This window comes from Maylandia zebra, linkage group LG1, assembly GCF_041146795.1.
Source record: "Maylandia zebra isolate NMK-2024a linkage group LG1, Mzebra_GT3a, whole genome shotgun sequence".
Taxonomy (NCBI): Eukaryota; Metazoa; Chordata; class Actinopteri; order Cichliformes; family Cichlidae; genus Maylandia; species Maylandia zebra.
In genome coordinates this window covers 1693751-1708612 of record NC_135167.1, presented here as the reverse complement: position 1 = coordinate 1708612, position 14862 = coordinate 1693751, and the positions used below count along the sequence as shown (strand labels likewise).

Sequence of the window (14862 nt, the reverse complement as noted above, 5' to 3'; positions counted from 1 at the left end):
GAACTCCAGGCCTCAGGGGCCGTGTCCTGCAGCTTTTAGATCTCAGACTGGGTCAACACACCTCAATCTAACGATTAGTTCATTACGAGGCCTCTGGAGAACTTCAAGAAGTCTTGAGGAGTTAATTTAGCCATTTAAATCAGCTGTGTTGGCTGAAGGACACATCTAAAACCTGCAGGACTCCGGCCCTCGAGGCCTGGGTTAAGGCAAAGTCTTAAATCCGACGGAAACTAACAAAGAACACGCTGAGAGTCTCTTGGCCGGCGTGGGAACTTCTCAGGAGGACGTGGCCAAGCTTAGGATAAGTGGACAAAAATAAATGGAAATGCATGATTCATCTTTTCAGTAGAATATAACATTTATTTAGATGGTTGTCAGGAATTGTAATGGCTGTGCATTGTTCATAACATACAGGATGTTAATATGTCATATTTGTTGTGTGTTTTTATATCATATCCAACATCTGTTGTTTCTTCTTCGTTGTCTGTTGGGAGTGTAGCTTGGGTACGATGCAGAGGAGGCTCTGGGTCTAACCTGAGTCACTAGTTTCACAGAGATGAAAGCTTCTTCTGACTTTCCTGCTGAGGTGAGTCAGAATAACTGTGAGGCTGATTTCAGGTGAACCTTTTGCACTGATTGTGAAACAGAAACGTTATCGCAGGTTTGACAGGTGAGTTTTTCTCTGTTCCACAGCTCCTTTCCCTCCCCCCATCCTCTGTTCCCCTTTGACCCCCCCTCCTCCACTACCTGCCAATTAACGCCAATCAGGGCAGCGGTGGGCTGATGTGGCGATGGTGGGGGGTGGGGGCTGGGACTGGGACCACCTGGCTATTGCTTACAGCTGGCCTCTCCTCCGTACCTGTCAGGGCCGGCCTCTCTGCGGCACGGAGGAGCTGGAAATCTGCAGCACCAAACGCGTGTCCACCATGGTTTATTACAGTTTTTCTCGATTGCTTAAACACTATAACCAGGCCTCTAAACTAAAATTTCAAAACCGTAACGCTATTGGTCAAAAAGCACACCCATTTCCCTGAACTATAAACACTATTCCCTGCTTTGACACATGACTCAAATTTGGTGAACTGTTACTGCAAAACTCTACACACAAATCCCTACATTTTACAGTGCTTACACCATGTAGTCATTTAGAAAGCACTAGCATGCAATAATGTTAACTTAAGTCAGCATAGCTTGAGCTCAATTAGCACACAATTAACCAGGTGGAAACACTAGGAGTCAAAATTTAGCACACACCAATCAGAACCTGCGATGGATAGATAAAAGGGCCAAAGTCAGCTCATTCAGGTTTGAAACAATGGATCCAAAGAGATGCAAAGGAAGAGGACGTGGTGGAGAAAGAGGACGTGGTGAAGGAGGAGGACGTGGTGGAGGAAGAGGACATGGTGAAAGAGGAGGACGTGGTGAAGGAGGAGGACGTGGTGGAGGAAGAGGACATGGTGAAAGAGGAGGACGTGGTGAAGGAGGAGGACGTGGTGGAGGAAGAGGACATGGTGAAAGAGGAGGACGTGGTGAAGGAGGAGGACGTGGTGGAGGAAGAGGACATGGTGAAAGAGGAGGACGTGGTGGAAGAGGAGGAGGAGGTGGTCTAGGACAACAGGAAGGTGGTGGAGGAGGAGGGAGAGGTGGAGGAGGAGGAGGACGTGGTGAAGGAGGTGGAGGTGGAGAACGACGGCGACAAGGAAGGGGAAGAGCAAGGGCACGAAGACAGTCAGTCTCGGATGAAATTCGAGCCACTTTAGTTGACCATGTCCTTGTCCATGGGATGACTATGAGGGAGGCTGGGCAACGAGTACAACCAAATTTGAGTCGCTTCACTGTTGCCTCCATCATCAGAACCTTCAGGGAGGAAAACAGGTAGGTGTACTTGCAGTAAGACTGCTTTGTACAGTAACTTGTAAGTTACTGAACTTATGTGTCTTGAGTTTCAGTATGTTTCCATTATTTTCCTGTAAAATGAATGTGTGACAGTTACAGTAATGAGTGCTTCTATTTTTGTAGGACACAGAGACGACCACCTGGTGGAGGCAGGTTAAGGCTTTTGTCGGAGGAGCAAGAGAGGGAACTTGTAAACATGGTAATTGCAAATAATGTAATCCGCCTGCGAGAGATTCAAAGGAGAGTGATTGAGGATGATCATCTTTTTCGAGGCATAAATGCCATCAGCCTCTCCACAATTGACCGCATCCTCCGAAAGAATCAATTCCGGATGAAACAGGCATACCGAGTCCCTTTCGAACGAAACTCTGACAGAGTGAAGAACCAACGTGTGGAATATGTTCAGGTATGAGTTTTGATACTGTATAAAGTATTGTGTACCATCACAGCATGGCAGTTTATGCTGCCATTTCAGCACTCTTGAACTGTGGTTCAGGGTACCGATTGACTCTACTGTGTTATGTGTTTTGCAGAGAATCTTTGAGATTGAAGGACGGCCTGTTCCCCATGAAATAATCTTTGTGGATGAGGCAGGTTTTAACCTGACCAAAAGAAGGAAAAGGGGGAGGAACATAATTGGCCATCGGGCTATTGTAAATGTCCCTGGTCAGCGTGGGGGGAATGTCACTATGTGCGCAGCCATCAGCCAACGAGGGGTACTCCACCACCATGGCGTACTAGGACCCTATAACACTATGCTTCTCCTTGCTTTTCTTGATGGTTTAAGACAACATATGTTCCAGCTGCACTACAGGGAACCAGCACAGCCAGAGCAGCCTCACTACGTTGTTGTGTGGGATAACGTCAGCTTCCATCGCGCTGCTCTGGTTCGTGACTGGTTTACCAATAACCCAAGGTTTTCTAATATCTTTCTGCCTGCATACTCTCCCTTTCTAAACCCGATAGAGGAGTTATTTTCGGCATGGCGGTGGAAAGTGTATGGCCGAGAACCTTATGTCCGTGTTCACCTCCTTCAGGCCATGGAAGAGGCCTGCCTAGACATATCAGTAGATGCATGCCAGGGGTGGATCAGGCATGCAAGAGGATTTTACCCCCGCTGCCTGGCTGGGGCCAATATAGCCTGTGATGTGGATGAGATTCTCTGGCCTGACCCAGACCAAAGACAAGATGCTGAGGTGGGATAATGTTTCTGGTGTGTGTTGTACTGTATAGTACATGAATGACAATGTGCCACTGTACATACATTGGTTGCGTCTTTTGTGTTTATCATGTGACAAGGGTTTTGAAGGGGAGAACCATAAGCAACCTATTTGTTTTGGAACTATTGTTTTGAATTAATTGTACCAGTGTGCAAAACTCTGTTGTAGTGTGTGTGTTTTTGAGGGCTTGTGTTTGATGTCTGAGGGCAAAGTTTGGTTTTTCAGCAGGAGTGAATAGTTTTGGGTGTAGAGCTTCATTTTGACCTGGAAATAGGATGTTTGGGAAATTGAGTGAGAGGTTATGGATTTGTGTTTACTGTTGTGAGGATATGAGGCGTAGTTTCAAGAAATGTGTTTTAGCAATCGAGAAAAACTGTAATACCAGGACACACTTGTTCACTCTGTGTGTGTGTGTGTGTGTGTGTGTGTGTGTGTGTGTGCATGTGCGTGTGTGTGTGTGTGTGTGTGTGCGTGCGTGCGTGTGTGTGTGTGTGTGTGAGAGAGATCATTTTGGTCTTTGGTCAGAGAAGAGATTTTCTTCTCCAGAACATATTTGTGAATGCAGAAGGATTTCAGCAAAGAAATGAGAACGAGGTGAAGCAGCAGGTGTCTCGGTCCGCTCCCACAGAGTCTGTGGACGCAGTCTGGTAACCAAAGACGGTCACCTCTGGCTCCAAAATCGCCACGGTCCTCATGAAGTGACGACCCTGTGGCATGCTTAATCAAATATCGCAGATTTCACATAATATTCATTCAGTAAAAATAAGTAAAAGCTGCACGAACGATGTAACGCTGCTGGCTTCTGTTTATGTAATAAGTCTGATGTGAAATCCTCAATTTTTCTCAGATTTTTTTTTTTTTTAAAGCGAGTATATGTGAGTACGCTGCTGTCAGTGCAGAATGCATGGGTGCACTGCTTTCACACAGAAGACGAGCTCGGCTCTGTTTCCTTTGTTTTCACCTGAAGTGCTTTGAAAATGGGTGCATATTAAAATTAATGTCTGTGAGTGAATTAGCTTTGCCTTTGAATTCATAAACTGTCAGCGTTGCACGGCAGCGTCCCTGACATTCACTGGAAGTTTATTATTACGCTACGGAAAATAGTTCCCAGACAAAGACACTATTCTATAGAGTTACATCTACGACGCAGTCACAGTTAAGGTTAGCAGCACATTCAAAGCATTCCTTAAGTGTGTGCGTGTGTGTGTGTGTGTGTGTGCGTGTGTGTGTGTGTGTGTGTGTGTGTGTGTGTGTGTGTGTGTGTGTGTGTGTGTGTGTGTGTGTGTGTGGAGGAGAGAAGCTGAAGCAGTCCTGTCACACAGCCGCCTCACCATCACCCAGGAGTCTTGGCTGCAAGCGTCCGTTTTAGAACTCAGGATCTTCGTAGAAATTGCGCCTGATCGCTGTGTTAAATAATGCATCCACATTTTTTTGTAATGTAAAAAAGCCGGCTTTTAGCTGCGTTCGTGGGACAGTAATGCCACCTGACAATCGTTCCCTGCAGTCTTGACTGTGGCCTGCAGGAAAGGAGTCAGACTCCTCGTGATTGACAAGGACAGAAAGTGGAGTAGTCCCACTCCTGTTTTTGAATTGTCAACCGCAGCCGTGGGATTTAGGAGTGAAGGATGAAAACCGTGACTTTGACTTCAAGAAGGAAAGGACTTAAGCATGACAAGTGTGATTACAGTATCCGGGAAAGTCATTTAGGGCGCCAAGGTAAGAGCCGGTCTCAACAGGACATTCAATTATTTATAACACGGGGGAGCGTGGGTACTTTCAAGGCCAAACAGCTTACAGCCATTTCAAGGAAGGTGTATTCTCACATACTTTGACAATACCAGCCACACAACATTTACTTAAACTAGTTTAACTCCAGCACAAGTGGCCTTTCGATGACGCAGATTTTGTCGCAGATACAAATGAGCGTATGATTCAGGACTAATCGGTGACCTCGGAGCTCTGATCAATAACTTCTTTTACACAATCTTTCCTTGCATGGATCCATCACGTGGGTTACATTCAGTAGCCGACGGGGAGGTGAACGCAGACCCCGCCGCTTCCTTTCTCGGCTGAGTCAGTCACAGAGTCAGAAACACAGAAAAATCTCCTGTGGAAGGTGAAAGTGTGAAAACATGGAAGCACTCACCCACACGTTATCATCACACGGAGCCGGAAAAGCATGCATAAGAGCATGTACGCGGGAAACAAACAGCAGCTTGTCTGTGGTGTTGGAAACCCATCCATCCACCCCAACCTCCTCCAGCTGTAGATCATTCTACAGGTAAAAAACAGCAGCAGGGAGAGTTTGATGGCAAAAAAACGTGTCGTCTCTTTAGCGTTGAAAGGTTTTGACGGTTGGGGTTAAAAAGTGAAGCCATCGCAAAAGCACCCGAAACATGCACATTTAATGACCAACCACCAGGGGGCGATAGCTGCAAAGGGCCTTTCACATAGAAGTCTGTGAGCGCAGTCACTGATTTTATGTCATGTTGAATAAAATGTTAGTAATTTTGTAAACTGTGGTCATTCTAAGAGCCAGGCAGGATGATTACGCAGCGTTCACTCGTAACACCGCGGGTGACGTCTGCGGTTAAACCACACATGGACAAAATACAGCCCAACATCCTCATCCTATTTCATTCCACTCCATCCTGCGATTCTGCGATCCGTGATGTCATCTTCGACCTGTGTCATTTTCATGGCACATGTAATAAATCTATTTATATTTATTTTTAATGCACTGATATAATAGATATGAAAAAAATTACAAGCAGACTGTTTTACAATAGCCGTCTTTCATACAAAAGCTTCTTGGTTTTCAAACAATGACTGAAGTTCATTCAGCTGTTGAGAGCGTGGCCGAGTCAGAGGAGCAGTAACGAGAAATTATTAATAACTCTGCATAACAACCTTTAGTTCGTTACTAGTAAAACTTCAGTCTGTTTGCAGGTTTTTATCACTTCCTGTTTTATTTTGGTGTGTCGTTTTGTGTCCGAATGATGACATGTGGTGGAGTTTAACTTCATAGATTTTGATGATTATTCCACATGAATCCTGATTTTGATGCCATATATTCAAATATTAAAATGTGCTGATCAAAGAGAAAGCTTGTTAGACTAACTGCAAAACTAACACATTATGTGAGGGGGGTTGTGTGTCTTTCACACACACACACACACACACACACACACACACACGTATTTATCCTAACTCATGTCCCCTTTGTGCGAGAGATCTGATGCACCATGTTGAGCCTCTTTGTAGACACACGACTCTTCTGTCCCTCACACACACACACACACACACACACACACACACACACACACACACTCTGAAGCTCAGTGGGCTGCGAATGCGATGTGAGCGGATGTGAAAAGTATCGCTGGTGTAGTCGCACACTTCCAGCGAGCAGCTCGGCGGACAGACACCCGTACCAGATGCTGAGCGTGCCCTGGGCTCAGAGGCATCACTGCGAGGGGGAAAGCCAGTGCGGGGAAATAAGCACCTGTCATGTGCCAACTGAAGTGTTAAGTGCACAAATTGTGGAGGCGAGGGTGATGTTTCCGCAGGGGTGACAGCTCTGGGTCTGGGTGCCATGTCAGGGCCTGGCATATCATGCAGAGCCCCCACCACCACCCTCGCACCCCCTTGCCTCCTCGCCTCCCCTCCAGCCCATCCCCAGCCCCCCTGCTCACCGAGGGGCACAATGGCAACTATTATTTACTGGATGTCTGCCTCATTTCCACATATTCATCCTGGCCGGGCTTCGCGGGGCCACGGGGTTGCGTCGGCCCCCTCTCCCGCCCCTCGTGTCATTGCTGAGGGGCGGCAGTGGCAAAACAATCTCTGGCGAGCATTTAGATCATTTATTTAGAGCGCCGGGTGTCAGCCGCAAACCAAATTGCCCACATTTGTGCGGCGGGGTCTTCGGCTCACGCCTCTCCCTTCAGGTTGTGAGCCGTGGAAGGTGCATCAGGCGGGGTGTCAGAGGGCTTCTTCACAAACTAACATTAATGCCACATGAAGGTCTTTCTGTGAACAGTGTGAAAGTGCAAAATGTATGATAAATTGAGCGTGCCGGGGGGGCTTCGTGGCTGTGAAGTGCTGTGGCCAGTCGCAGGCATTGTTATGACTGTGGCTATTTAGGATCATGGGAGTTGACAGTGCGCTACTGGCAGCCATAGAAGCCAGATTTATCCGGGTGTTTGTGCACCGACGAGCAGCAGAGAGAAAGTTTTGCAACATTTCGAATTAAACACAACTTCAAGGACGCTGTAAAAAGCTGTGACCCCGGCCGCCTAATGCTATTAGTTTTAAAAGCCTAACCCAACAACGTGACAGCACCTTGGAAAGGCTTTTCGTACCACCACCTGTTGTCAAGGTGTTGGCAGTGGGGGCGTGTGCAGAGCAAGTAAGGAGTAAGTGAGTGTGCTTGGAGAAAAATAGCTGCAGAGAGGGGGAGAAGGCAGGTAACCACTGCGGCCTAATGGCTTCCTGATGGGGAAACAGCGCTACATGACATCGGCTCAGCAGTCCACAAATATCTGCAGGAGACAGATGCGAACCATGTGATGCAAAGCAGGACAGCCGGTCCGTCGCTTGTCTTTGCCTTTGCTGCCACCTGCAGGTCAGGCTGCAGTCAGAGCGGATACAGAGACGTAATCGATCCCGCCGGGCTTCAGCATCTGTCATCGCTCACATGCAAATACACCATGCACACATTTATTATTTTTAACTGTCTCCACACAAAACATGTTACACAAATGAAACCTCAGCTCTTCCTTCTGAAGCAGCTGCTTGCTTCTTGTCGCCATCTGCTGGAAAACTCTGTGAAACACAGGATTTACTGGAACAGTGACTCACGGACCTCAGAAAATGAAAGTACCAATATGATCAAATGCAATAAAAATGTCTGCACAGACGTCCCAGCTTCCCTCTGATGTCTCCGGCTGAGCTTCAGGCTGACAGTTACTGCACAGTTTACAGTTTACAGTCAGGGAGAAAAAACAAAGTTATCCCAAATCAGTTTGGAAGAAAAATTAGAAGCAAAAAGTAAAAACAGGATCCTTGTTCTCACCCTGCAGCTGAGGCGAGTTTTTAGTCGAGATTTGAAGACTGTTGGTGAGGCAGAAGTCCTGATCCAGAGAGCGAGGACCTCCAGAGTCTGCAGCTGTGAAAGCTCTGACTGTCAGTCAGGGCAAAGAGAGCAGCGTCGTCAGTAATCAGCAGCAACCCCATGCAATGAATCACAGGTAGCCTGTGCAAAGAAGCCAGCAGGTCAAATATGTTTGTGTTTCCAGTCACAATAATTGTGTCTTTGCTGCTAAAGTGTTTAAAAAAGTCTGAGTCAGGAGAAGCTGGCTGTGATGCTAGATTTTATCTACAAATTCAGTTTGAAAGACGAATCAAACATAACACAGGAGCTAATGAGGTTGAAGCCTGAGCCTGACTAAAAAACTGGATTTCATCTTTATTTACTCTTGTTGAAGGTGAGAAAAACTGGGGTTATTTTGAGTACTCAGCTACAGTCCTGGCAAGACTTCTATGAGCCAGATGTGGCCTTGAAGTTCCAGCATACCTGACATCTGGCCCCGTGGGCGAGTTTATCAGACTGAGTTAGCACTGCGAGTTGAAGCCAAACGTGGCCTAACGAAAGCTGCAGATGTGCCACATACCCATCAGCCTTCACAAACATCCACCAGTCAGATACAACATCTTCAAAAACTGGCCATCAAGGCAGCAGGAGGTGCAATAAATACGGCAGATAACAATAAAGAAACATCGTTAATCACACGTCAAACAAAACAGCAGGTCGATTTTCTGCAATCATAAACAAATTGTCATGGTCTACGGTGGGTGGCTGGAGTTTCCATTAGGCTCCTGAACTGACCTGGGATCCGCCCCTGGGCAGGGCCAACTCCAGCTCCTGCACACCTGGAGCCTATTGCAGGCTATCAAGCCAGAGGGATTTAAACCACACATCGATGTTCACTCACTGCCAGTTCGTCATCAACCCATGTTGGTAACAGGTCTTGTGTTTCAAATTCTCGCTGTGATTCATCTTACTAACAAAGACTCTTTTGTGCTACAGTTGCTGTACCCACCCTGGCTCACTCCACCTCCGGACTTGGAATACCTAGTGATCATTTTGGAAATCCCTCTGTGCCTCACCTGCCTGCCCTCCTGCCATCACACTCCATCTGGAGCCCCGGATCTCAGGTCAGCCTTTCCACGCCACTCAGCCTCCCCTGGATCTTCATCATCCCCCTCTCAAACACTCCAGGTCCCTAACTGCAAGTAAGAATTGCTGCTCTTATACTGGCCACTTCTGAGCTGCCTTCACTACCCGCCTAACTTCTATATCCTCTCCCCTCAGTGTGACTGTTCCCCACTCAGCTCCGTTCCACTTCTCAGGCCTCGTTCCCTCGCCCTAGCCACGTTCCCCTGGGCACGCCACACCAAGGCTCCACGTCTCGTCATTTTCTGTCTTTGCCACGTTTCCCTTTTTTTTGTTCCCCTTGCACTTAACCGTAATAAACTATTAAATCATCTACTGTCTCCGCTCTGGGTTTCTGCACCTGAGTCCTATTCAGTACCGGCCATCCGTCGCCGTGACACAAATATCCTTCATGTTTTCGATGCACGTATGAGCCGATCCAGCAGCACAGATGTGTCTGATATGTTTTGAATGTTGGCTAACACTTAATAATAACCATGAGTAACAAATGGTAAATGCTTATTAACAATCAGTTAACAATAAATAACTCTTAACAGCAAAATAATAATTAAAACTGTTTCCTAACTAGTAAATAGCAGGTGTGTAGCTACCTGCAGCTTTACATTTACCAGCAGAGATGGGCAGTACTGTAATCTGATTACTTTTTTCAAGTAACTTGTAAAGTAAGGGATTACTATTGCAAAAACGGTAATTAGATTACCGTTACTTTCCCGTAGGAACGCTGCGTTACTGCGTTACTAAAACCGTGATTTTTTGCGAGAATGTCTCATGACAGTGACGTAAGCGAGTGCGACGTTCTGACAACAGCTGTGTGCAGATCAACAGTGGATCACATATCGAGTGCAGAGAGAGTATGAGCGTGCAGCGTTTAAAGCGTGGAAGTACTGACCTTACTTTGAGTTTGATTCCATAAAAAGTGACAAAAACATTAGTGTCCGCTGTGCGTGGGAAGAAAACTTCTTTTTACAGCGAAAAAAACCCCTAAACTTCCAACAAGCACCGAGTAGCTACGACGTAATGGGAAACTCACAGAGAAACTCATGGATTCTTCCACTGACCGCGGCACACCTGCACCAGGGTAAACCTCCGCCTACCCCACTCCTGCTTTACAGGTGAAAATAGAGCAACAGGACCGCAGACTTTATTTATTTTCTGCTGTGTTTTACTTGCATCTATTTGAAAGACTGAGTGTAAACACACAAAATATTTTATTTTATGTGCTGGAATGTGCAGAAAATAGCTTTAAATGTTAAACTAATTTCTTCCAGTCAGAGAATGTTGCAGATAATTAAATGTTTGCTTGATGCATAAAGTTAAAAGATTAAAACTGATAAAACAAGTTTTAAAAAGAGACTTTTCCATTTGATTACATTTTGTATGATGATTATGCAGAAAAAGTAGAATTGGGCTGAAAGATCTATCACTTTATCACCTCTTCAGGTTGTAAATCATGTTTTTAAAAAGTAACTAAGTAACTAAGTAATTAATTACTTTTGAAAATAAGTAATCAGTAAATTAATGGGGTTACTTTTTGGGGGAAGTAATCAGTAATTAGTTACTGATTACTTTTTTCAAGTAACTTGACCAACACTGATTACCAGTACTCTGATCATCTGAACATATATTGTAACAGGATGATATGTAGAGTTTAGTTTTTCATTGTTAACAGTGACACAGCTGTTATATCATAGCTCTATAAATACAGTGACATGAACGATAAAGTTTTCACACGAGTCTCTGCCGTCACACCGACTGCTTCCATAGGAGTAAGAGTCTAAGTAACGTGCTGCTCATCAGACGGTTGGTTTAGTTTGAGCTATAAAAAAAAGTCTTCCCATCAGTGGGCATCACATCTAATCCACCCCAAGGTCAAACAGACCCTCCGATACTCAAACACAACCTGTTATAATTAAGTTTGTTATTTCTGCTCTTGGTTCCTCTGTCATGTGACTGGAAAGTTCTAAGAATCAGGTGTTCTAGAAAGTGATGTCATAAAGGCAGTTCACTGAAAACTAAACCGGCATCATAGAGTCACAGCTAACTCTGCAGCCACAGCCACCATGGACAAACGCTTCATGGAGAGTCGTGGTTACCAGTATAAGGGCAGACTGGGACAAGGCATGTTCGGTGAAGTTGTGAAAGCATACTCAACCCAGATGAAAAAAATGGTCGCCATAAAAGTCACTGACATAAGTAAATGCACCTCTGTCTACATTGAAAAGTTCCTTCCTCATGAAAAAGGCGTCCTGGAAACTTTGGATCATCCCAACATCGTTAAGACTCACGAGATCTTTGAGTCGCCCAAAGGAACGGTAAGACATTCGTGCTCTCTGCTGTTTTAGCGTCACGCTGAGCTCTGCTGCTACAAAGACAGCACAAACAAGTAAAGGTCGTGGTTTATTCTAGTGACCAGCAGGGGGCGACTCCTCTGGTCAGTAAACACTTAACTTCTTGGGTTTTGGAGCAAGAAATGACCAGATTTGGACGAGTGGGGGGAGTGCTGAGTGTTCAGCTAATTAGAGCTCAGTAAGATCCAAATAAAATCCTCAAATTTCACTCAAACTGGAGCGCAGACTTCCTGGACAGTCTGTTAGTACGATAACCTCACAGAGCCTGCCAGTGTCTGCTCACGGTCACATTCACAGATGCTTTGCATGGATGCAACACGTCTGACTGCTTATTAGTTTGTATTTACTGCAAAAGACACAGGAGTTAAAATATAATCAATCCAAGTCGTCTTTAATCCAAAACTATTTTAAGATAATTAACCTAAAGCTTCTCTTACTGCCGTTATTTGCTGATTCTTGATTCGCAAATAACGACACAGGAGGCTGTAGCCACCAGCTACAGCCTCCTGTGTCGCCATCCACCTGTCTGTCAAAGAGGCCACGCCCCTAAAATGGCAGACTTTAAGTCTTAATACGATTTTAAAACGGGAGTTATATAAACCTTCTGCCTGTAGTTGTTCTGAAGGTGAAGTTATCTACAGAGATCAGAACAGTTTGTGTATCAGGCTGCAAACATGGTTACTTCTGCTGTAAAGTTTTAATATGGGAGTCTATGGGGACTGACTCACTGCTGCCTCTGCTGGACATTAGAGGAACTGCAGGGATTCCTGCGTGGTTCATCATCTCAGGCATTAGTTTTAATTCTTATTGCATGGCTCATACTTTTGATTATTAAAGCTGGCCACCACTGTTCTATGTTTATAATATGGCTACACGAGTATAGCTCACTCGATGCATCTGCTACATGTCTAATAACAAGTAATTACTAGAAATCCAACACAAACAACACCGATCAACATTTAGACCAACTACTGATGGACGGGTTTCATCAGCTTACCTCGGTTAGTGTTGATGTTACGACCATGAGTGTGGAAGTGGGTCAGGAGCAAAATGTCACTAACTGTGATCTTTGCTGATTAGTTGGGACAAGTGATTCATTAGGAAGCCATTTCTGTTATCTATTTAAGTTGTAAAATATGGTTTCTCACCCAATAAATGGAAATTATGGCCCTGATACCCTCCCCGCCTGCTTTAGTCTCACCTACACTCTGATACAGACAGCTGGAGACTCATCCTTCTTATACTTCTTTGAGTTGATGCTTTGTAATGTAAAGTCTCAGAAGACTAGCAGGCACGCAGACGTCCACGCCGACCTTCACGCTCTCCATCTAATAACGAATTGTCAGTATAATGGAGGCCTGATGAGGGTGTCTGTCTGTGGAGCGTCGGAGCACGCTTGCACCTCTGACGCATCAGGCTTGTTTGATGATAGCGAGCTGAAATAATACGATTAGGGTCATAAATGAGCGCGCTGGGTCACCTGATGGTCACCGCTTGTGTTGTTAGATGAGAATTTCTGGATTTATTTCTCTGTATGCTTCCATGTCGCAGGTCTACATGGTGATGGAGCTCTGTGTCAAAGGAGACCTCCTAAATTACATCAACAGCAAACTGGCCTTACCAGAGCGCTTCAGCCACAAGCTTTTCTCCCAGCTGTGCAGGGCAGTGGAGTATCTTCACAGCAGGAACGTGGCCCATAGAGACCTGAAATGTGAAAACCTGTTCCTGGATGCAAAGTACAACCTCAAAGTGGGCGACTTTGGTTTAAGCAAGACGCTGACGTATGTGGACGGTCGGGTCGTGCTGAGCAGAACCTTCTGCGGGACGTCGTTGTACGCAGCCCCAGAGGTTCTGCACAGTATTCCTTACGACCCCAAAGTGTCAGATGTGTGGAGCATGGGCGTTGTGCTCTACATGATGCTGTACGGCTCGGTGCCCTTTAACTGCTCCAACGTTAAAAAGCAGGCGCAGCTTCAGAAGAAACGCCGCTTTAACTTTCCGAAGGATCCTCCAGTTTCCCCAGAGGCTAAAGACCTGATCCGAAGAATTCTGCACCCCATCGTGGAGCAGCGGCTGAAGGTCAGCGACATATTAGCGAGCGCCTGGGTATCAAAGGAACCGGTGGAGAAGTGTGACAGGGCCTCCACATCTGCTGCAGCGACGCCACCTGTAGGAAGCAGCTGGGATGCAGAGGAAGGACCGTCAGCTCCACGCACAGACGGATAACCTCACATGAACATCTGGAGTCTGTGAAACACTGAATAAATAAACCTTCTCTAACCAGGTGCAGCTTTTTGTTGTTTTGTTTTTTTAATTTATTGTACATATATACTTCTGTCTCTTAAAAGTTTTCTTTTCACTTGTACTGAACACATTTGCATACAGTTTTCATTGTTCGAAAGCACAATAAAGATTCTGATTCTTCTGAGTTTCCACACATCAGGAAGACCTGCCAGGCATAAAACAGGCTGCAAGTATTACATTAAACAGGACACATTAAAGACATTTATATGAAAGATGGATTTAACCGGTATTGTTTTTAGTGTTTTGGCTGATCAGGACTATCTCGGCTGGTTAACACACAGGCCCTGATGCCTGCAAACAGAAGGGTGGACTTCCTGTCAGTTAAGGTAGTTGAAATAAGTCACAGACTGTATATAGAAGATGGACGTAATCACCATTACACCAGCAGAGCTGAAATTAAATACCAAAACTGCAGTTCCTCTAACGTCCACCTGAACCTGATCACTCTGAGGGAATGAAAGACATCATCAATAAAGCAGAGTGGAGCCTGCATTTGAATCCAGAGAAGCAGAGCATCAGATTTATCTTAAACTAGCTTCAGTTAAACTACAACCAAAGAGAAGCTAACATCTCGTCTTCACCGAAGCTCCTGAGCCAATGCACCAAAACCATGTCAAACAGGAAGTTACAGTGTGGAGCTGTGATAGGTCCACAGAGAAATCCAGACAGAGTTTGCAACACTCCTCAAAACTGCACAAAAGCCAAAAGATGAAACCTGAAGCAAAAAGCTGCAGAGAGGTTAAAGCTAGAATGTTAGATTGCACTTTCATGAGGAACTTTCGTTTATGTATGTGTGCAAAGCCAGATCTTCGTCTTTACATGGAAAGAAGAATCCAGCTGCAGTGTTTGGAGGAAA

The 14862-nt window shown here is 45.5% G+C and overlaps 2 protein-coding genes and 1 long non-coding RNA gene across 3 annotated transcripts; all 3 read left to right on the top strand.

The window, feature by feature from the left end:
- Positions 1-1622: 1622 nt before the first annotated feature.
- LOC143418583 (uncharacterized) lies at positions 1623-3392 on the top strand. Its single transcript, XM_076883755.1, has 3 exons — positions 1623-1875; positions 2020-2302; positions 2430-3392. The coding sequence occupies exons 1-3, from the start codon at positions 1784-1786 to the stop codon at positions 3099-3101; spliced, it is 1047 nt and encodes a 348-aa protein (XP_076739870.1). The 5' UTR covers positions 1623-1783; the 3' UTR covers positions 3102-3392.
- Positions 3393-8964: 5572 nt separating this feature from the next.
- On the top strand, positions 8965-9660 carry LOC143419891 (uncharacterized). The gene is made up of 3 exons (XR_013099913.1): positions 8965-9134; positions 9208-9413; positions 9493-9660. It is a non-coding gene; the product is annotated as an uncharacterized LOC143419891 (long non-coding RNA).
- A 1730-nt stretch (positions 9661-11390) lies between these two features.
- On the top strand, positions 11391-13987 carry tssk6 (testis-specific serine kinase 6). The gene is made up of 2 exons (XM_004565714.3): positions 11391-11666; positions 13254-13987. Exons 1-2 carry the CDS (start codon positions 11415-11417, stop codon positions 13926-13928), a joined length of 927 nt encoding a protein of 308 aa, XP_004565771.1. The 5' UTR covers positions 11391-11414; the 3' UTR covers positions 13929-13987.
- Positions 13988-14862: the final 875 nt, after the last annotated feature.